Source organism: Tinamus guttatus, unplaced genomic scaffold (genome assembly GCF_059628265.1).
Source record: "Tinamus guttatus ecotype Peru unplaced genomic scaffold, ASM5962826v1 Tinamus_guttatus_pri_ptg000223l, whole genome shotgun sequence".
NCBI lineage: Eukaryota > Metazoa > Chordata > Aves > Tinamiformes > Tinamidae > Tinamus > Tinamus guttatus.
The window spans coordinates 805,227-828,665 of NW_028288757.1; the positions used below are offsets into that span (position 1 = coordinate 805,227).

The 23,439-nt window shown below is 47.7% G+C and overlaps 1 protein-coding gene across 1 annotated transcript in view; it reads right to left on the reverse strand.

Annotated features, from left to right (window-relative positions):
* The window catches only part of KIAA1671 (KIAA1671 ortholog), a 42,411-nt gene extending 34,736 nt beyond the window's left edge, over positions 1-7,675 (reverse strand). Inside the window, exons 1-4 of the mRNA XM_088525052.1 lie at positions 5,779-7,675; positions 4,121-4,208; positions 3,201-3,485; positions 186-3,089 (exon numbers count right to left, since the gene is read on the reverse strand). Of these exons, the coding sequence (XP_088381178.1) occupies positions 186-3,089; positions 3,201-3,485; positions 4,121-4,208; positions 5,779-7,382 (4,881 nt within the window). The 5' untranslated portion in view covers positions 7,383-7,675. The remainder of the gene's footprint in view (positions 1-185; positions 3,090-3,200; positions 3,486-4,120; positions 4,209-5,778) is intronic.
* Between the last annotated feature and the right edge of the window lie 15,764 nt (positions 7,676-23,439).

Consider the following 23,439-nt stretch of genomic DNA (forward strand, 5'->3'; position numbering starts at 1 on the left):
AAACTCTGTTAAAAAGAAAGCAAAATATTGTCCCCTGCATCTGATGGATACAGCTCTCTACGTGGGCTTACTGGCAGCAAACTCAGGTCTAACACCAAAAGAAAAGAGACAAAAATGTAATAAAGCTTTTCTTCACTTTCAATTTTGGTTACAGGAAGCAGTTAAATTCTGTAATTTTGTGTTACCTTTTTGTCTTCATGGAAGAAAGATTCCGACTGAGATGACATCTTTTTTTTCCACCCATTTTCCACACTTTCTGGTGGGAAGCTCTGTCTGAATCGGTACAGGTCCTTCCTTCCCCTTGCTTCTTTCATGAGCGGCACGTTGTCTTTTCCTTGGCGGCTCTTTTCCGAGTAGGATCGTCTCAAATCCGGCGGGGCACTTCCCCAGGTGGACGTGTAGCTTTTCCAATCCGTTTTACTCTTCACATTGGAAGAGTCGCTGTCACGTGAAGTCTTGCTGGCATCGTCTCTGCTCTTACTTATATAGCTCCTTGTTACATCTTTGCTCCAGTCGCTCTCTGAAGCCACCTCCAAGAATTGTTCTTTTGTGACCAACTTCTTCTGCAACTGGCCAACATCAGCCTTTACAGACAACTTAGAAGCCAAATTAATTTCCAACTTTTGGCCTGTGCCAACTACACTTGCAGGCTGTAACTTGTCATTTGCAAACGTTGAACTTTGTTGCCTGGAAATTAAGTTTGTTTCTTGATCTTCATCGATGATGAATGTTTTTTTTCTGGTGAACTCCACAGGTGGATTTACCAACTTATCTGAGAACAAGCTGCTAGGACTGCCCCAGTAGGGAGGGCTGAACTTTCTGTCTTTGGACTTCTGCTTATCAAATTCGGAGCCAAAGGATTCCAGTTTCTCACTGTTCTTTTCATTCAGGATTAATTTCTCTGGCCTGTTGTAGTCTTCTACACTGTCACCTTGTTTGTTTTTAGCAAAACAGTGATCTGATCCCTTCCTCTCTTTCCAACTATAGGAAGAAGTCCAATCTGACACACTTCTTTTGTTCTTTGGAAACTCCTTATTAAATAAACTGTGATCTTCAGAGGGTTTGTCCTGAATCACTGATTCTTCTTTATATTCTGCCATAAGTGCATCAATATCAAGAATTCGTGATCTATAGCCATGCTCAGCCTTCCCTGCAGCTATATCAAAATGGCTTTCACTACTCTTCTGGCTTACCAGCTCGCTACTTTTATGCAACTGTGCAAAAAGTTGGGAGGATCTGGGTTCATAGTAAGGAGAGACCTTTCTGCCACTACTTCTGAGATCAGTTTGAGGTGTATTTTCCAGGTCCTGTTTTAACAGGAAAGCATCAACATCTATAGTTTTGTCTTTAGAACAATCTTGACTTCTTTCATGATACTTTTGGTTATCCTTCCCAGCTACCTGAAAATTAGTGACTGCAATGCTTTTGGAAGAGTTAGCTTCATTCTTTTCTTCCTCTTTGACCCAATCCTTATTAACATATACATCTCGTGAGTCTTCTCTACAATTTGCATGTGTTATATTTTTATTTGGTGGTTGTAACACAGGTTTGGACTTTTTGGAAAAAATAGGATCCAAATTCGTTGTTACTACCTCACTGGAGGGAGAAATTTTACACGTTTCACTTGCACTAGGAGTACCAAAGCTTTTCTCTTTCTTGTCACCAGGAACCTGATAAGTAACTGCAAAATAAGTCGCCTTTGGTTCAAAAGCAGAACTCTGATTTTTCAAGTAGTCATCAGCAGTTTGGTTTGGCTCATCTCCTTCGGTGCCTTCTTTGCTCTTCTTGCTTCTCTTTTTAACTGAACCTTCTTCCAATTGCAAGAACTCTGTCCTGTTCAGCCTCTTGATACTCTCAGGAGTGAGCAAGCCAACATCTTCTGTCCTGATTGAATCCTGAGGCAAGGTCTTCCTTCTCCATCTGTCTGAAATTTTCAAGTCTGCGATGCTACTTTTGGTTCTCCTGATCTTTTCCTCCGGTTCTGTCACTCTGAATTTCTCTCTACTTTCATGTGCTTTCCTATCCAAGCTAAAGCTCTGCTCCACGCTCTTTGAGTCCAGACACTTCCTTAAATCAAAGGCTCTGGGTTTTTCTTTGCTAGTGGATTGTACTTCCATATCAGGATGGTGGCTACTGGGAGATTTACATACTTGTCCGCTTGAAAGCGCTGATGAGGACTGGGCCCCATGTTTATTTACACTGGTTAAAATAACTTCATGACCAAAGTTGGTTCTGAATTCATGGCCATCTGCTCTGCCTGATCTTACGCTCCTTTTCTCAAAAGGATATTTCATCACATTAGGCCTCTCTGCGGAAGGGACTTCACTCTCCTCATTTTTAACTTCAGAATGTAGTTTATTTGCTTGCTCATTTATTCCCAAGCTTTTACTTTTGTCTGTAGAATAATGTATTTTCTCTGCTATTAATATTGGAGCAGTTTCATGTTTTCCAGGGTCCTTTTTCTGTGCAGGTAAAGCACATCCACTGAGGGAAAAGTCATTAGGTTCTTTAAAAGTAAACCTGCTTGGAAATGCTTTTGTGTCCTTAGTGTCTGAAGTAATACTAGCTTCTTTCACGTAGTTGGTTTTATTATTTAGCCTGGCTGGCTGTTCAGGGTGTAAAACATCCCCATCATTTTTCTTCTCTTTCACAGATGATTTTCTCGTTCTGAGTGTCACGGCCTTTTTCTCAGGAGCCATCGTAATGGCTTCGCTGAGAACTCTCTCACCAAATGTCTGAAAGATTTCATATCTCGGCTCTACTCTTTGGTGAGTTACAGAGTCTTCCACATTTGCAGGGTTGTGTTTTTCACTTTTCTCAACAGCAGGTTTTTCCAATAGAATTGTCTGAGCCGTTTTCTTGCCTTCATTTGTACAAGCCGGGCTTGCACTTTTTTCTACATCTGCTATATGTTTTGACGAATGAGACTGTTTGTGATACTGCTTTGTGCTAGTTGTCTCCTCCGCTGCCTCTCCCACCTGCGAGCCCTTGTTCTGCCCCGGAGCCACCAGCTCAGGCTTCCTGTCCAGCTCGTTATTCACCCTCAGCGCAGGATCAATTCCAGAATGAGCAGCAGCAACGCTGTGTCGCTCAACGTTGTGTCGCTCAACGCTGTGTCGCTCAACGCTGTGTCGCTCAACGTTGTGTCGCTCAACGTTGTGTCGCTCAACGTTGTGTCGCTCAACGTTGTGTCGCTCAACGTTGTGTCGCTCAACGTTATGGTCAAACATGGTGGCTCGGACGGTTTTCACATAGGTCTTTTCCATAACCGGGGCTGGTTTTAACTTTTTTTCAAAGCTGCTTGTGAATGAGACGGAGTTCTCGCTTTGCAGAGGAAACTGCTGACCATCTCCAAGGAAGTTTCCTTTTCCCTCTGCCTGATCAGCTTTATTGGTTAATTTTAAAATCTGCCGGGCTTTCCAGGCATTCCCAACAGTGCAAGCTTCACTCAAATCTGTGCCATGGGGAAGCTTGGGCTCCTTACTCTGGAAGGAAGAAATCCAATAGTTAGAGTAGTAATATATCTTTTAGATAAACAATGTACTGCCTGCTCTGTGCAACACAACACGCACGGGTTAAACACCCTTATTCTCTAAGCACACAAACATTTTAAACAGCAGATGTAAATCTCTGTTTATCCACTTTAAACCTCTGTTATAACAGAGTACCTCATACCTTGGTTTTTACTTTTGATAAAAGGAATAAGCATATGAAGTCTGTGTTCTTCTAGGCAGAGCACTGGTAGGTTTTAATAGCGACAGATTCTGAAGTAGCAGCTGCATTAACTGAAGATGTTAAATGGGAACTTCATGTAGTTTTAACAACCCTAAGAAGCATCAGAACTTACACTAGAACTTCATCCCTAGCAGCGTTTTTGTCTAGACTGCAGCATGCCTTTACCAGCAACTTTCTAAACACTCAGTGCAGCGACAATACTTTAATCGGTGTGTCCTAAAGATAGAATTATCCAAGTAAACCTATTAGGATTATGCCATTTTTAATACTCTCAATACGCATGTAAAGTCACTGATTGAGAGAGACAAATAGAACAGAGTATAGCACTATATACACTCAACACAAAAACCTATTTGGAGATTACAGACCGATGCCATTTTCTTACTTTTTCGTGCATTTCATTGGTAGAATCAGTTCTCACATCCGCCAGCTTCTCTGGCTTGACTTCGCTGCTTGATGTTGGACTTGAAAACCTAGAACACAAATTCCCATTACTTCTTTTAGCTCCAGTTAGTTTACAATTATGTTTTCTCCCAAAGCAGACTGAGGATATATCATTCCCTCCATTACTGCATCAAGACCAAAGCATTGCTGTTTCATGAAAAAATGTTATTAAATTTACTTGGATAATGTATAAATTTAGAATCATAATGTGGTGAAGTAATAAAGAAAAAAAAAAAAGATACTCTCATCTCTCAGCTTTCTTTATTGCCATCACAAAGTCAAAGGACAAGGTTTGCTGAAGGTTATTGCTCCTCTCTGTAGAGGAGACCCTTTTATGCAGACGCCAGCTGTGCTCATTACATGAAATATTCTGTTATCCCATCCGAGCGCGCTTCCCGCTGCCCCTTCCCGCCGGGAACATGAGGTGCCCAGCTCGGTGGCCTCAGACTGGGCTTGCTGCACCCCGCAATATCCTCCCCAGCTCTTATGCCGGTTACAAGCAAATTCTAATGCTATAAATAATCGATTATCTAACTTTAGCCTGAGAGATTACATTATATTTTATATAGAGAGATATTCAATATATCTAACAATTGCCAAGCCTCACTGCTCTAAGAGCATTGCTCCAAACCATCAGAAAGGGCCTCCAGAAGCAGAGGCTGCGAGGGTCTGACCTGCAGCACCGCAAGGGCTTTCCACAGGTCACCAAGACTCTTCTGTACCTGCCAGTGCGAGATCCAAACCCCAAAGAGATCTGAGCCCCAAAGAAATGCAGCCCCAGAAAACAGAAGGGCTCCCGGGGTTAAGCCAGGCGCAGGGACAGGTTACAAAGCCTGGCCCAAGCAGCATTAAGTGCCACTCTGACCCTCGAGACTCCCCCAGGCCGGTTGTCTTTATTATATTAATTAGTCCTGCACACGAGGGCAAGCACAGCACTTGCTCACTCAACGTCAAAAGCAATTGTTGAATTTTCAAGCCTTGTTGTACTAAGAAATTACGTTTCTCTGCCCCCGTGCCGCACTGCGGGAAGAAGGTTACGTCACAGATATTTCCATTTCATATCAGGGCTTCAAGAAGATCCCTGTCCGGCCGAACAGCCGATATTCTATACCACGGTCAAAGACACGGCAAACACTTCTGCCCCTGCTGGGCCAAATCAAATCTAGTGCTGCAGTATCCTGAGGAGACTTTTGCGAGGGCGACAGGATGGACATCCCAAACAGCCCAGTAAAACAAGGGAGCTCTCAGCTAATTTTTCGCTTTCTACAAATGCACAAGTATGCAGACTTGAGAGACCTGGCGATTGCAAAATACAAGGAACTTTTAGAATAGCTATACAGTTACAATAACCTGCAAGGGCCACATTACTGATAGCACATTTTTTTCAGCTGTTAAGATCAAATTTAATCTTTTTTTGGGGGGGGTGGAGCAGGTAAAAGATAAGATTGGAAAGAGGATTTATTTTTCTAACTCTCAAATGGATTAAAGAATAATTAAACAGAATGGAACCAAAATACACAGGTATCTTACTGAATGAGCAAGTTCTAGTGAGTAAGATGAAGCTTTAAGGGAATTAAGTAAAACTTTTCTGAAACCTACATCTTTGTCAAGTCTGCAGAAAGCGGCCGGGACTGGGGCGACCTGCGCAGATGCCCTGGTTTAGCCTCTGTGCCTTCTGTTGTGAGTTCTTTGATTCTCTGCTGGATGTTCACATACCCGTTTTCCCTCTCAGCAGGGGATGGGAGAGGCTCTGTATCCATTGGAGCAGTCGGGTTTTCTGAAGCAAACAAACTAATGTGTTTTTTAACGCTGCCCCTTTTGATACTGTTCTCCTTGTCCGAGGCAGCCGCAGGGCTGTCCCGAGTTAGAAGCACACAGGTTTCCTTTAGATCCGCTCTTCTGGCCTCCTGACTAGTTCTGCTGTCACTGCTAGCGTCAGAGCATCTTTCAGAAGCACGCGAGGCAGCCACCCCTTCTGGCTTGGTCTCACTTTGTTCACTTTTACATTTATGCTGCGTTTCCCACAGGTACTTCCCATCGTTCAGGACACCAATGTCATGACTACTGCGCTTCAAGTTTGCTTTAGGAGAACTGTCTTTATTAAATTCCTTGTCTTCATTTTTTGGCCCCATCTCAGGCTGCCCACGACAGCTCACATCAGTAAAGTGAGTCAGAGATACGTTCTCCTTGCTCTCGTGAGATGAGCAAGTCTTTTTGCAGGGAGAAGGATCTTTATGTTCAAACTTAGCCGTCAGGTCCATGGACAAAGGCCTGGGTTTTCTGGCCCAGGATTTCTCTGTAGGAGATTTTTCCTCCGCAGGTTCCACCGGCTGATGTTTCTGTTCTCTTAATAATTCTAGAAAAGCAGCAGACACCGGTCTGGGTTTTAGCCTTTGCTGCACGTCAGAAAAGCCACTTTTACTGTTGCCGTTGTTTGCGTCATCACTGGATTTCTCTCCTGTAGCATCTTCATAAGCATCCTTCTTGTCACGAGTTTTGAGGGAGTTCCAAGAGACGGGTCTAGGATGGGAAGAGAGCGATACCTGCCTGTGAACAGACCCCTCAGCCCTCCTGCTCAGCTCCGACGGCTGAGGGGGTTTCTCAAGCGTCGCGTTAAACTGAAGCTCTTTTGCTTGTACGGTACCAAAGACCCTGTGGTCCTCAGCAGCCCTTTTCCCTTGGGCCAGGCTGACCTTGGACTGCTCCGTGCCAGCTGTCTCAAACAGGATAACAGTGTTAGCACTGGGACCCGTGTAGAAAGTCATATTGGGGACTACTTCGCTGCTGGCCTTGTTTTCACTTTCAATTACTTTATGCTCTACTAATGGAGGAACATTGCCACTTAATGCCTTAACGGGGGATGTTTCTTCAGTGGCCTTTCTAACAGGATTACTTGGTTTGAAAGCCGTAACAGGTGGCTTCACGTTTGCAAAAGTATCCGAAGATTTCTCTTTCGAAAAGGGCTTTGGGAAGAGTCTTGGTCTCGATGCGAGTGTCGGCATGGTTGCAGATCTCAAAGTACTCGTGAATTTGTTGTTCTCTTCAGGAGCCCGTGATGCTGAAGGCTCCTTCGCCTTGTTGCTCGCATCCGAGAGCACACTCATATACACCCGCTGCGATTTATCCTCACTCCTGATTTCTTTCAAGTCAGGTACTGCTGTCAAAGATGCCAAAGCAGAACTAATTTCTACTTTTGTTGCCATAGTTGTAATTACACATTCAACATAATTGGAAAAATCCAACGAGGAAGAAAAATCTACAAAAAAGACCAAAAGAAGTATTGATGTAGAGTCAGCATGAACATCAAATTAACCAATTTTAATTCAAAAGAATGCTACATTTAAATTTTGGAGCATTTAAGATATGCTGTTTTTAGCATATCACAAAAAGGAAGTAGCGCTCTCGATGTTAAAACACAAACCTCAACTCTCTTTTATAATATCAATAGCTATTGATACACGCTGAGCATATATTTTCATACAAAGAGAAAGACAAAATAAAAGAACAGTGACTATGTTATTTGCTAATTTTTAGTCAGAGCCTGCAATTGAACAATGTGAATAGTTTAATTTGTAATTGTAATTTTGTATTCTACGGAGCTCCAAGCAGCTTTGCTCCCACTTACCATAATCTGCATTTCCTGCTGCAGCCAAGTAGCCCGAGCCAAGTCTCTGCTCATAGCGAGCGTCGGGGCTGCCAGATCACAGGAGCAGCACGAGGAGAGCGCCGGGCACGGGGCCCTCCTGCAAAGAGGGAGAGAGCGCTCAGATCCCGGGATAGCAGCACCCAGAGCCACACAGGGGCTCCCACAAAACTAAAAAAAACAGTATTTGAAGGAAACAATCTGGCTCCCACTTTAAAATATAAAGTTACCAGATTTAATTGTACAAGAAGAATGCCTAGTTTCAGCTCCTTGTTAAAGGCTCAAGAAAAAATTATTACCTGATGCCTGAAGCACAGAACACCGCAGCAAGTGTAAATGATGGTCTTAGCATTAAATTTGCACCCGCGCCGCTGGATGCTGTTTGAAAATTCAAGTGTTGTCAATCAACAATTAAACTCTGAGCTCTGCATTACTCTAATCTCAATTACTTTAATTTACTTTCTGCTGTAAATCTCCTTTTTGTGACTATGTGAAGCAGCACCTGAAAAGCTGCCCTTCTCCAAAACGCTGATTTTCAGTCTGAATGATTTTTATCATGATGAATATTCCCGATATCTTGCCAGAGGCAGGACATTAATTTAGAGTTTAATTATATGCTGACTGCAGAGATGAGGGGAAGCAGCAAAAAGCGGAATCTCAGCAACAAGTAACCTGGGTGTTTTCAGTGCGATGCTTTCCTCCTAGTGTGATGTGTTTTTGAGCGTTGTGGCCGGCGCAGACGGACGCCCCCGGGCGATGACCCCGGTCATGGAGCGCGTCCCGCTCTCCTGCCGCAGGCTCCCGCGTGTCCCTGCTCCATTTTACGGCCCCAAAACGCCGGGGGTTTGCAGATTCTCCACAACACGGATCCCTCCCACAGGAGGATCTCCCGCCTTTCTGAACGGACCATTGCGCCGTGTCGCACCCGTTAGCCCCGAGGCCCCCGGGACGGCAGGACCCTCTCCCGGGGCTCCCTCCCACCTCGCGCCCACGACCTCCTCCTTCCAAAACAGCCGCTGGCCCCATCGGCACCAAGCTGTTCCTCCCACAGCCTCACAGATCCTTCCTCCTGCTCCCACTCCTTGTTCCAAGGAGCACGACCGGAGCCAATTAACGTGCCCCCACCTTCCCGAGAGGAAAGGAGCGTGCGAGGGGCACTCGGGCCGACAGGGAAGCAGGAACACGCTCTTTCCTAAGAGAAAACCTCCCAAACCAGAAATCAGCTGTTGCTGGTGCAGAGCAGGCTGTCAGGACTCGAGCGTGGGGGTTTTGCATCGTGTTGTCGCTCCTCTTGGCGAGGGAAGCGGGAGGCCGGGCCTGCTCCCGGGGCCAGCGCGGCTCCAGCCAGCACCGCTCGCCGCTCCGCGCTCCGCTCCCGACCTCCGGCGCGCTGCCCGCCAGCTTTACGTTAGCCCAGTTTTCACCCTGGTCTAGTCGAGCCAGCTTTCCAGGTCTTATTACTCAAATGCTTGAGACCTGGCTCAGTCCTGGGAAGTATTTGGAAAATAAGAACAAAACATTTTGCAGGAGGCGGATCACGGACTCTTTCAAGTCGACCAAGCTACTGGAAGAGTGACAACCCAAACACAGGATAAGGAGGAAACATCCCCACTGCTGCCCACAGCCTTGGCCTGCGGGCACCGTCCCCACCTGACGCACACGTCTTGGCTCGGATAAACGTTCTTATCTCCAGGAAGACACTAACTAAGCTGTCAATGTGCAGCATTAACCGTGAACAGGACTGAGACGCTGCCACCTAAATAACGGAGCAGCCCCTCGAGCCGCGGCTCCAGCACGTCCCTCCTTCCCGACCCGCGGTGCCGCGGACACAGCCCTGTGCTCACATCACTGGGATGCAGTTTGGACTACAGGGACAACAGCAGCAACAACCTGCAGGTGATTTTTCCCCCGTGACTCATATGATTATTGCCAGCTCCCTCGCTCACAAACAGGAATGTTTCAAACGATGCAGAGCAATCCCGTCTGTAATCGGGCCCCGAATCCCAAAACAGGTAAAGAAATCCAACTGTCTTTTGCAAGAATCAAAAGCATGAAAATTCCACGGAAAGCACATCTCTGCTGTAAAGAAACAAGAGCTTTTTTTTTTTTCCCTTTTATTGTAAGACTGAAAGCAACAGCGACAAAAATAATGGCTCCAATCAACGGAGTATCTGCACCCATGAACACTAAGAGCACCCAGGGGAACGCAGCGGGCGCCCTGCAGTGAATTGGGCCCACGGCTCCCGCGAGCGCACGGACACCCCTACACGTGCAGCTACAGACACCAAAGCTGCCGACAACGGATGCAGCCCCCTTGGATGCCACGGACACAAAACAGTCCTGCACTCATTTCACAGCTCCCGCATGAAGCATTCCCCCATCAGTTACACGTTACACGGTCTCGAAACCGCCGCGTTATTTCTTTTTTCGCCCCCCACTGACTTCACATATTGCAACCATAAAGTCCCCGGCGGTTCATGGCAGTTCCCTGAAGCGCCGGCCCCGCTGCGGCCGCGGCCTGTGGAGCGTTGCCGATGGGATCTGCTCTGTCAACTCCTATTTATTCCATTCACTTGCTCGGGGAACGCGACCGAGAAGAGCTGGGCAGCGAGCGGGTGCGTGAATACGGTCGAGCCCGCAAGACTTGCTACAACGGCCAAAACAAGACCAACAAATAAAACCCCTTCTGAAAAATCCAACCAAGTAAAGCGGGCAAAATTCAGTAAATAAAGACTTTTTCTATTCCTGGATTTAAGACTGATTCTTGGTATTACTGATGTCATTCAGTGAAACTGGATATGTCAGTTTTATTTAAGTGGACATATAGAGCTTCAAGTTTGATAAGGGAAAGACTGGAAAAGGTAGAATAGAGGCTTTAATTTTTAACCAAATCTCTGGGTAAAGTCATTCCCCAAGTAAGAAAAAGCAATAAAATACTGCAGTAAAAGCATCTTGTAGCAGATTCACAGCAAGGAGTTTGGTATAGCAAGGCTCCTGTTCTGCTCCATAGTAATCAAAATTTACAGGTTGAAACCTAAAAACCTCCATTCCCAAGCTCATAAGGAGGTATCTTAGCACCTGTTATTCCCTGTAAAACTAGAATTACTACTAGAGCTACAAACTCTTGGAGGAGTTTGCAGTATTTCCTGCTCCCTTTCCCGCAGGCAGCTTGTTGGAGGCCGTGAGGCTGCAGCAGGGCCGTGTCTGCCCCGCGCAGCACGAGGCCCTCAACACCCTGTGAGCACCGAACGTCCCTGTGCTCCTGCAGCGGCACCTCTGCTGCAGGGCAGCTCCCACCCCCGTGTTTTAATATGTGCAACTTCAACGGCTGAAATACTGTGACCCACTGCCACCAAGGGAGAGCAGCCGAGCAGGTGACGAGCTAGAGCAGCACTGCAGGACGGCAAGAACCTTTGTGCTTACCTGAAGTCTGTGTTAATACACGTGGAATGGATAACAGGAATATTCTTAATGCAGCAGGGCAATCAGCTGAACGAAACATCCCTTGGGAAAGCATAGGAGTTGTTGTTAAAATAGAATTCAGTGGCTAAACACAGTTCTTGGCCCCGGAGAAAAGGGTTTAGCCAACGCAGCGGAAGGAGATGCCTCCTCCGACCTCCCTGAGCTTCCGAGACAAGGACTGGTCTGGAGGGGACAGTTTATGAAAATAAATTTAACGCAGTCGCCCACTTCTGCAGCTGTTGGTCCCACGCAGGTTCCATAGCAAAGCTCATACATCACATAAAAAGTAATCCAACGGGATTAACGTATAAAAGTCACAGGCACCACTGCTGAGTAGTAACATTTCTAGCACTTGTGCTTCCTGGAATTGTTTTATTCTGTTCAGAGATAAAAGAATCTGGGGCTGGAATGGACTTAAAACCAAGAGGTTTTGTCTGTACTTATTTCTGGAGAATAGTTTCAGAATTTCAACCTTCCAAATGCGGTATTTGCTTTAGGATTACCAGCCAGGCCTTCCTGCTTGGCTGTTGTTGTTGTTGCTTGCACATAACACCCACCACCTTCATTTCAAATTTACCAAAAAGTTTTAAGGCAAGAATCTGTTATTCTTGCTAGCACAAACCAGACACTCGGACCCACCAGCCGAGACGCCGGCTCCACGGCCGTGGACCACGACCCACGACTGCAGAACATGGAAGCTTTTTTCCCTTCATCTCAACTCTTAATATTGGAAACACCCATCTTTGGGAATATTTGCTTCTCCCTGCAGCAAGCTGGATGCCCGCGCTCCCTCCGACCCGCCGTGCTGCAGCAGGCCAAGTGCATTATCTGTCCAAAAAGTTTCCACCAGTACCAGAAACTACCTAGAGGTTTCCTTCCCAGCTAGCCATGACATTATTGATTTTGCTCTTTGCTCTTTTGATATTTAGCTTAAACGGAGCTCTAGGGAAAAAAATAGAGAGAGAGAACCTGTTCTTTTGACTGAAGCAAACAGCAATTTATTCAAGCCTACACTTACATGTATCTTATGCTGCATGGGGAGCTTCATAATCCATCGAGCATCACTCGGTCGCAGGGTCCTGAGGCAAGGAGAGAACCCCAAAGCCTATTCAGGCATGAAGAGGCCCGTCCGCACACGTTCAAAATGACTGACGATTCTTGTGCGGGTTTCTCTTGTTGAGGCAACGCACGTAGAGCAAGAATTTTGCTCTATACGTGAGAAACCGAACCCGAGTATCACTCCTAATTTGCTGCGAGTCTCATGAGACACCCTAACTAGAACAAACTTCATCCATCAAAGGAAAAACGCTTCGAGACTGTGGTGAATCACGGTGTTTCGGAGCCAGATGCCGCGGATCCCTACCCTGCCCTGAGTCATCGCTCTTCCCTGCTCGCAGGCAGCCAGAAGTGCTTCGGGGGCCACCTGGCTCAGTCCCGAGCGGGTATTTTCAGAAAGTTCAACTTCTCCGCGTTCAGCGGTTGGAACGGAGGACAAAAATGAAACCTCGACTGGTGCCAGAGCAGGGTGGGCCCCCAGGATCATCACAGATCGCTGCGTCGCGCCGAGGCCGAGCGCCGCTCCGCGCTCCCGGCACGGTTTGCTCGCTTATGCCAGCAAACACCGGGATTCGTGGTCGGCTTCAGCCTCTGCCAACCTGCTTGGGGCCTTCGGCCTCGTAAGCGCACTTCATCCTCAACAAGCCCAGCATTTTATCCGCTCTAACTTGACCGCTTCCAAAAAAACACCAGCACCCAACAGCTTCCAAACGACCTTGGCTTTCCAACGGTACGCCAGAGAAAACATTAGGGATCAGATTTCACGTGGACTTTTCCCATTCTGCACAAGCAAGAGGAACCCATGCCGGAAATCAAAGACGCAGGAGCCGCCTCTCCCAAGCGCCGCGGTGGGACCGGCTCCGTGTGCAGATCCCAACGGCACCGACGCCGTTCCACCGGCGCGGGGCCGAGGATGGATACTCCAACCCGTGATCTGGCCCTTCTCCTCGTTCCTTCTCACACTAATTGCTTTCCAGGACGAAGTACACATTAATATGTACAGGTGACATGATTGCCTTTTTGCACAAAGTTCAACTTCACTTGTGACTGTATTTAAAACACTTTTTTTTTTTTTTGGAAATACCTTTTTTGGGCACAGATTCCAAGAGAACAGCGTTAAATCCATTGGTATGTCTTTTTTTGTACTCTTATCAGACTGTGTATCATGATGATGATAAAATTAATGGCATACTGATTTATTCATACTCTTTCTGAGGTTTTGTTCTCCGCGATCTTGCTTCCGAGGACGAGACAGAATCTGGTTCAAAGAGGAGAGAGGCGGAGAGCAGAGCCAGCTGCCTGCGACACAGCCACAAATAACGGCTCGGCAGGGGGAATAAAATAAAAATAAAAAAGACACTTTGGCACAGCCTTCCGTTTGATGCTTTCCCTCCAGAACACAATGTTCAATACCACGTCTCAGCACTAAAAGGCACTCACAGACCACCCACATCTTGAAATATTGCCTGTAATAACAGATCGTCCTCTTCCCCTCGGCAGGAAGGGAAGGAGGAGGACGACGGGCTCTGACCTTAGGGCTCACCCTGGCACCGACACCTCCGCTGCATTCGCTATTTTGCTCCTTGCGCTTGCTGCCTGCAAATGCACTAAAACAACCGTCTGACCGGGAGAGGTTCCCCCAAAACGCTGCAGAGCTGGGGTTAGAACAGCTCCGTGCGAGGTTTCCTGCTCGCACTTGTGCTTGGCAGGTGCTTCTGTGTCAGGAGGGACCGTCGGAAAGGACAAAGCCCGTAATCCTCTCTGCGGATCTGATCTTCCTCTCCAAACTCTAACAGGATTTCCAGCACGCAAAGTGTATTTGTGACCCGGCCCGCTAAGCCGCCCGCAGAAGGATAAACCGCCCCGCGCCGCGCTCGGGGCCTCCGCAACCCCTTTACAAATGCTCGACCTGTACGTGAGCTCGAGTGCTGAAACAGGGTTCAGGTGTCACCCTATGGAGCAAAGGGTAAAACGGTGGTGAGGACTTTAATGCTCAGCAAGATTGAAGCACGGGTGCTAAGGGCCTTGAAGGGCTACTGCCTTCACCACCCCAGGAGATCAATCCAGAGGTCTAATCGCCCACAGGAAACCTAAATTCATAAAATGAAGGACAAAAAAAACCAAGTGAGGGGATGCAAGGCCATAAAGGACCAACAAATACACCATGTGCAAGGCAGGAGGCCTGTGCAAAGCCACCCTGCGTGGTTTCTGAGCAAGATCACTTGGCTCGTGTTTAATCTGCTTTATTCTACCAGGAAGGCTCAAAGCCAGTTGCCTTGGGTTACTGCGCAGCTCCCGCTAACAGCTCTGAAAGAGGGAAAATTCCTTCCAACGCAGCAGGTCTCGAGGAAAACACTGCCCGCTCACAAGGTCCTGCAAGGCAAGACCTGCTTGAGCAGGAGGAAAATAAAATCATTCCAGTGAGAGACCCAGAGGGGACAGGGCCACTCACGGCACAGGCAGGTGACCAGCACAGCCCGGTCCTCACGGCTGCGATGGGGACGGAAGGAAATGCCCAACACCTGTAATTGAGGTCTGGGCATTAAGATTCCTTCCGCTCTGAAAAAAGAGCATCTACACCGTGTTATTTTTACATCTGCATTTGTCTTGAAGGATAAATTCCAAGGCTGAACAATCACCAGGTAAAAGACTCATTCAAAAAATACTCACCTACAGAAGGAGAGCAATGATACTGTAACATGCTTCCTTTAAGCTTGAACTTACTAAAACAAGAAAAAAATTATCCTTGCACATCCTTGCTCAGAACAACTATATTCTTCTTCAGTTCAGTACTATTAAAGGTCTTCATTACCCGCTTTCCCAAACGTTTTCTTGAAATGATGCACCAGAACACCCCATGCTCAACAGCTCTACATTCTGCTGCCGAAGACAGAACGCCAAAATTCTCCCCAGCAATTTCGCCCTTCACTCTCCCGTTCCACCTTTCAGATATTTGAGTTAGTCATAACAGAAGCACGTTGTCTAACTTGGTTAACAAGTGACTATAATCGAGCCCAAAATATTTGCTCCAAATATCGCTCTGGAAGTGAACTGCAGCGTAATGGGGCTCTGAAGGGGCCCTGGAGCAGGGGATCTCCAGGGGTGCCTTCAACCCAGGATATTCCACCCTGCATGAACAAACTAACACTTTCCAAACAAGCTCTTTATGTTGCAGTGAGCTTTAAGAGCAAGCTTGCCGCAACGCTGTACCATGGCTGCAAATATCTAAAGAGGACAACAGTCATGTCCAAAGAGGTATTTGGTAAAGAAATGCTATGGTAGACTGTCAGAATTAGCATTAATAAAGAACACAGAGAGATGTTGCTGTGCCTCATAAACTCGCTCCCATTTGCATTCCAAAAACGCTCAGTTTGTCCCACAGAACGTGCTCTGGAAGACAGAGCGAGTGCTTATACTTATAATGATTTCTTGCATTATGCTCTTTCCCCGTGATTCATCGTCTCCATTTGCACAGGATGCAGCGGGGCTGCTGTGCACAGGCACCTGCATTCCTGAGGGCTGACCGACCAGGTAAGTGTCCGTGTCCTGTGCCCGGCCTGCCTGCCACGGTCCCCTTCCCAAGGCTCTTCTCCAAGATGTGCCATTGAAGATGAATTTTTACGACCATTTTTTGCCCGCTCAGACCCTACAATCCCGAGATGTTTTCCAGCACGCTCAGGAACAGCCTAACCATGCTGCTAGTGCCACCAACCTCATCCGGAGTTGGGGCAGGCCAATAACAACCACCACTAAACACACCAGTCTCCAAACTACTTGACCAAGTGCTACCTGCGATGCAAACAAAAGTTGCTCAATAACCCCTCCTTTTCCCAAGTTACTGATCCTGTAACAGCCGTTCAGATGCTTTACTTGAGATGATCCAGTTTTGAACAAGTCAGTTACTCGCATGTGTCAATTAGATTAGTTTTACTGCAGTTACAAGTTTTAAGCTAGAGATGGAGCAATTAAAACACACAAACTCCAGTGGACATCAGAATTAGGGGTTTCATTTATCTGCAGCAACTATCAGGAACAAAATCTAGACCAGTGAGGGTAGGCCAGATTTGTTTTAAGTCAAAAAAAGGAGATATTGTTACAAAAGCAAAATATTTGTTAGTATTCAGCATTCTCTGGGCCAAAACCCGCCATGTCATCCCAGCTTCACAAAACAGTTAAATCCTTTGAAATTCACTGGTTTGTCTCTGAGGTCATTGAGGATTTCCAGAGGCCTCTGATCTCCCTGCAGCGCCCGGCTCGGAGCTGTCACCTGAGGGACAGTTTAGGTGACAGGGGAGCTGCTGCCGCTCCATAAGGTCCCGCTCTCACCCCAGTGTCCACATCCAGCCTCTCACCTCTGCAGGAAATCGTTTCTCCAGGCTTTTTCTCCCTGCTCAGCTGCCCGTTTCCAAGACACCGTCTCCGTGTGCTGCTCTGCAGACCCGTTTCTCGCGGTACCTGGTAGCCGGCGATTCCCGGCACCGATCTGCAAAGGAAGAGCTTCCTCCCACTCGGACGTGACCGCGTGGGCTGTGCCAAGCTCTTCTCAGCAAGTCCTGCAGGCTGCAGGGAACCACCGGGCACCACAATATCCGCAAGCTGCGAAGCCACAAGAAAAGTTCCCTTCATCTCCCTGTACACCTGAGAAAGCGGAAGGGAGAAGATGGGGATAACCTGACTATTAATTGAAAGATTGTTAAGATGCTTAAAACGCTGCCATTTTAAGGAAAAAGCACCGCGAACCCAAGAGCAGCCACTAGTAGCCAGGTGGGCATCAGGGCTGGAGTCCGGCCAGGGCTCCAAGGGCGGCCGAGGGAGGGAAGGCAAAGCCCTGGAGGGCATTTCAAGCCATTTACCAGCTCTAACAGTGCAATAAAAGAGCACTTTTAACCCCAAGGGAATGGCCCTGCTAAACTTTCTGCTGGGCTTTCAACATAGAAGCCACAGCGCCGTTCTGACCCCCGCAAGGAAAGTTAGAAAACCAGCCCAAAAGCAGTTCAAGAAAGAACCGAGAGGGGCAGGTGCTGCCCAACAGGACCTGCGATGGTCCCGTTTGGGGCGACCACGATGAACGCGGGCGCCTGCGACGGGCCCTGCCCAGGCCCAGCTGCCCCCATCCCACATCGCTCATCCCTGGAAAAGCTCCCTCAAACCAGCGGCAAATTCGGGCAAAGAAACCACAGATCCACATACGGCAGCACTTTCCGGACAGCAGCCAGCGGAGGAGGCGTTAGAAACGAGGACAGCAGCGTAAGCACAAAGCGGCGCATCCTTTCAGCGCCCGGTAATCCACGGCTCAGACTTCCCGGGACAGCGGTCGGACCCGCGGGGCCCCGGCTGCGGTTTGTGCCGTCCCACGACGCGCAGCCGGCAGCGTCTTCGCTTACCCTGCGGCAAAACCCCGATAAATTGTACAGATTTTCATGCCTAATAAAAGCCTGTCCAACTTATAAACGCTCTCTGGCATGCTGGTATAAAGCCAGTATTGGTGAAACAGTTGTAAACAGAATTACATTAATTATATATTTTTAATATATATTCATGCCTCGCAAGCGTGGAACTGCAGCTTCCTCCCCGCACACTCCTGGGACGGAATGGGAGCAGGGCCATTGAATCCAAGCCACAGGACATTCTTCAGCTACATCATCAAAGCAAGGGCAGGGATGGAATCCATCCCTATCCCATTAGGAGCCGCTGGACGATGCAGGACTCGGAAACACTGACTTCTGGTACCACGGGCTCCTGAAGCTGTTCTCAAAAATACTCATTTTAACCTTGATTTTAATCTTTTCAGCATCCATCTAGGCAGCATTTTGGTACTAATTTAGGATTAAGGCTGTTACATTTCCAAAAAGCAGCGCAATGGAGGCTTCTGGAGACGCCCCAAAGCGCCTGTTAGCTGCTGCTTGCAGAGCCAAACCTGCCAAAACGGAGCTGACCAATCCCTAAGGTACGAAAAGCTTCACTAAAAATTAACTATTTGTCACATTCCGTGCAACAGTCCAACACCAACATACAGGACACCGTGTGTGACTGTTCCTTTACCCTGTGCGCTGGACATGCGTGTACCAGAGACCATCTCCAAGATGCTCCACACGAGCTGGTCGGGAAGCAAAACCAAGGCACATTCCTGGGGCTTGGGAGCAAATACTAGGGAAAGGGCTCAGCGGTGTTTGGAGAGGTTGTCAGGTCTCCCATCCTGCAGCTTGTCTTGTTTCTGCATTAACATAATGACTTCAATCACAAGCTGCAAGACTCCCGTAGCCTTTTATCCCAACCTGAAGTGCATTCTGAACAAGAAAACACGTATTTCATCACCAAGGCTTGAACTTCTGCCTCATTGTACTACAAATGACCCCCTCGTTATTGAAGCAGGTACTTCATTTAAAGGACTCGGCACAAACCCAGACCTGCAGACTCGTTTCTTCCTCACGATCACAGCACCGCGTGCAGGAGAGCGTCCCAAAGCCAGCCCAAGATCCCAGCGCAGCGCAGAGGCTCTGCTGGGATTTGCACGCGCTGCAGAACCCGAAGGAAGCGCCATTCCAATCTGTTCAACAGCCCAATCAGCGCAGCGCTCACCGTGCACAAACGGGTCCCCCCGACCTTCCCAAGCGCTGATGTGCAGCTAGGGGAGAGCGTTCCCGGTGCGCCCGAGGCTCCGGCGCGGCCAAGGAAGCGGCCAAGGAAGCGGCCGCGCTCGGCGCGACGCAGGGCGCGCGGCCGCAGAACCGGCTCCGCGGGGCCACGCGGACGCTGAACATTAACGTGCCGCTACGCAAAACTATATTTAAATAGCAACAAGAATGTAAACTGAACGGTAAGATGACTACTTGGAACCGTGCAATCCAAACACGCTTAGAAGCACTTTGTATTAACCATATCAAGACATCTCTTTTCTTGTCCATAAGCAACCTTCAACCGTTACCGTAACCTTGAATATAACGTGCAAAAAAACAACTTTACATCACTGTGTTTACCATAAAAATAGGATATTATTAGATACGCCTCCAACCCACATGTTGCTGCAAACATATTAAGGAAAGATTATAATATCTGGCATTTAAAAAGCACTAATAAAATTAGACCTCTGTTTGGGAACAAACAATGAAAATTCCTCGTGAAGTCATTAGGTAAGGAAGGAGGGAGCTGAGCTGCAGAGCTTTGCCAGAGATGCCCATTTCAGAGCAGAATCTCTACCCGTTTTGTTCAATGAAGGATCCTGAACGTTCTCCGAGAGCCGAGTGTGATGGTGGCCAAAAATTCCAGCCGTGTTTAAAACGCACGCGGGCTGCGCCGCGCCGAGCGCGCTGGCGGGGACGCGGCGGCTCCGCGCGCCCGCGGCCCTTGTATGGCCGGGCACAGGCGCAGCACAAACATCCCTGCTGGCTCTTGGCACAGCCGCTCACACCAACGCGGAGCTGAGAACGCGGCCGGGCTGCAACGCTAAGGAAGCTGGAGCTCATTAAAGGGCTAGAATAAAGACACACTCAATTTCTGTTAGTATTTGTAACTTTCAGGATCTAATCAACATTGACCAACGAGGATCATCCTGGTTTTGCAGCAGGAGGCGGCACAGGTTGCAAACTGCACGTTGCTGAAAGGCGCAGAATGCAAATACTGAGACCAGAAAGAGACTCGCTGTGAAAATATTAACAGAACGGGCTGATGCGGGTAGCAGCAACACTGACTGCATCAGCAAAAGCACGCTCCAACACTTAATTTCATGCATTTCACTAAACTGACGACAGGTTTTCACCCTTAGAAATCAGGAAAGCGCAAAACTCCTGTTTTATTCTTTAATTCTAACAATGAACACAATGCAGCATTAACATTTTCACTTCTAAGCGTGCCAAACCTAAATACTTAGGTTTGGACACCAATAAGCTTGAGCTCCCGCCACTCCTCCCGCTGGCACCGCGGGGCCATCCGTGGGGCTCCCGGCACCAACCTGGGGCCTGGGAGGCTTCCAGCCCCGCTTGGGTTCGTTCTCTAGGATAAAACACATGCAAACTGCACAAAAGCCACAGACGCTCACAGGCCGCATGGTTATATTGCTTCAAGAAGCTTCCAGAGCCTGCATACCTGCTTTTTCCCTCCAAGGCAGCACCGGGCACATGACTAGCACTGCTGGAGCAAGCTCATGGTCATCCTGACTCATAGTCACTTCCACGTGCAGGAGTCCTCAGTTCTCACACTTGCAAATCCATGCATTTATCTTATTTCAGGCCAGCTACAGCTTTATTATAAGCTAAAGTGTTCCATTTTAGCACTTCATTCTGATATAAACTTTTAATTAACAGCACCATAATTGGCTTTAAAGGAGCCCATATTTCACACCAAATGTTTAAGTGCAGATTCACAGAACAGGATTTAAGATAACAAATGTTTCAGTTAATCCTCTGCAGTCCTAGACTGCCCAGACTGCACCACTGCAATCACAGGAGCCTTCAAAATTTCTCCTTCCCAAAACAATGTTTCCACACTCTTCATCCTTGCAAAACTACATTCCCTATATATTTTTTTTTCAAGACAATGTTATAATATGCAGAACTGCCAAAATATGTGTTAGCAATTTGGAATTATTTCTCTTATTCATATATACGCATTGAAAAGCAATCCTTGGAAAGTTGCTGCACGGATTTTGTGCTTGTAGAAGCTCCGGCATCACGTTTGTCCAGAAGGAGCCAAAGGCAATTGGAAGCAAGAAGGCAAAGCCCCGGCTCGGGGAAGGAATGCGGACACTAAGCTGTTTACGGAGGGGCGCTGCTCAAAAGAGCTCCTTCTCATAAGATCATTTACTTCGAGGTCCGAAAATAACTCTCTGCTATTAAGTAGAACTGTATATTCCTTTCTGATGAGTGTTCTGGTCGTATCAATTTAATTCAAACTCCAGTCATGAGAAAAATAAATATATTTTTTCCCCAACTATAGCTGAGAAAACTTACGTTAGTCACTGTTCTAACCTTAGTATGTTTTGTAAAACTTAATAGCCAGATTTCCTGAAGAATCTGTTCTTCCCTGGCATTTACAGAACCTGAGAACCTCTGTGCAGGGATGCTTCCCCTCGAGAGGCCCGTTGAGCGCAGCCGAGCCGCTCGCTTCTCCGTCGTCACCATCGTTGTTGGAAGTATTAATAGAACAGGGTTTCTGCAGAAAGGCCTGGGAACTTCCCAGAAGTGTTTAAGAATGCCCTCCAAGGCTATTAAAATTCAATTACCAGAAGGCAGAGCACGTTCCCAAAACCAGCCCTTTCCGGGCCCTTCTCCCTGGGAGAAGCACGGCCCGGCCCGGCAGCGCTTCCCGGCAAAGCTGCGGGAAAAGGCCCCGCTCCCCTAGTCAAAGCTGGAACCTCCGGAATCTCCACGGATTTCTCCAGGACTCCACGCTCATTTGAATTAGGTGCCGAGGGAGTTTCAGGGCTCTCCTGATGCTCTTACTCCAGTCTCTGTGGCCACACACGCCAGACAACCAGACGCTCCTTTACACTGCAAAGGATATTTTTGCAACCGGTCCTCATTTAAATAGGAAGCTTAGATCTCTGAGGCAATAGCAAAGAGTCCGTGGCTTTTTATCAGAGATGCTTTTGGATGACTCCTATATACAAAACAAAAAACACACCTCGAGTATTACAACACTCCGCTCTGCAGTCACCCTCGTGCATCCCGCAGAGCTGTGATCCAGCCGGCTCACGGCATCCCTGCCAGCTCCGTGCCCGGACTTGCAGCGGGAAGCGGCTCCCGGCGCCGCGCGGAGCAGCCCCGGCCAACGCGACGCCTCGGATGAAGCTCCGGATGGAGCTCTCAGACTACGGGGAACTTTCTCACCACCGCTCAGAAGCTTCTAGACAGCAGACGGATCCCAGGAGGTTCATCCGCTTTGTCCTCACGGTGCTAGATAGAGCTACCGGAGCACAGAAAGCTCCGGGACCAAAGCTGAAGGGAATAACCTTGGAGCAAAGGCAAGGTGGCCAAGGCAGCCCGCAGCCCTCGCCAAGGGGCTCACGGCTTCGCAGAAACCAGCTCAGCAAAGGGAGGCCACAGGCCTCATTCCGGAGAAGCAGCGCATGGAGCAAGGCCGGGACAACACCGGGAAAACCCCCGGCCACGAGCCCGGGCAGGGCAGTGCTCCCGCGGCCTCCGCGCCCGAGCTCCTCACGGCGAGGGGAGCGCTGCCAGGGAAGAAGAAAGAAGGACAAAAAATACATCATGCACGGGGCTCTGCTGTGACCCTTGTCCTCCAGCCGTAAGACAGGCAGCCTCCGAACCTGCAGCGTAAGCACAACCTCCCTTCGGCGTCATTCACATCTGTCACTGCTGTGCTAAAGTCAGATACTAGAAATGCCGTGATACCTGAGTCAGAAAACAGCCCTTTACTCTTACCGTCTTTTTTTTTTTTCTTTCTTTTCTTTTTCCTTTTTTTTTTTCCTTTGTTAAGGGATGGTCAGCGCTACGGCACTCAAGACTCACATTGTTCTCTTTTATATGTGCATATATACAATATAAATTTCTTTTCATATACATGCAAATCTATATCACTTAGAGCAAACGGAACATACTCAGAGAAATATCCCATGCCCCATAGGAAAGCACAAGGCAGCAGCTGCCGCGAGTCGCCATTTCCCCTCCTCACCCTGCCGTAAAGGGAAAAACCTACCCAGGCAGAACCACGGATCCAACTGCCCAAATTCTTTGACTAAGCAGGAACTCATGTATTAAACAAGGAATTAGTTCAGAGCACAGTCCGAAAGGGAACAGATTAAGGTTTTATAATTATGCTCAACAAAATACATACACATCCAAGGTGAACTGCGTTTTTGAAATCCAAAAGGATTCTTACCTCTTTAACCACGCTAAAGGAGGAAGGGTTTTAGTTTTAATAATAATTATTCTTGACTATTTTATAGTTAAAAAAAGAAGTGAAGAAAAACCAGTGCTATCCATGGCAGAACAAGTTTGCAAGTTCTTACAAGAATTTTAGGAAAATACGTAGATTAAATTAAATACGTAAAATAAATTTTACCTAACCTTTCTTCCATGCATTGTCTATTCCTCTCCCACACTCCAAAATGCCACAGAAAAATAAACAGATCCAGTAATTTC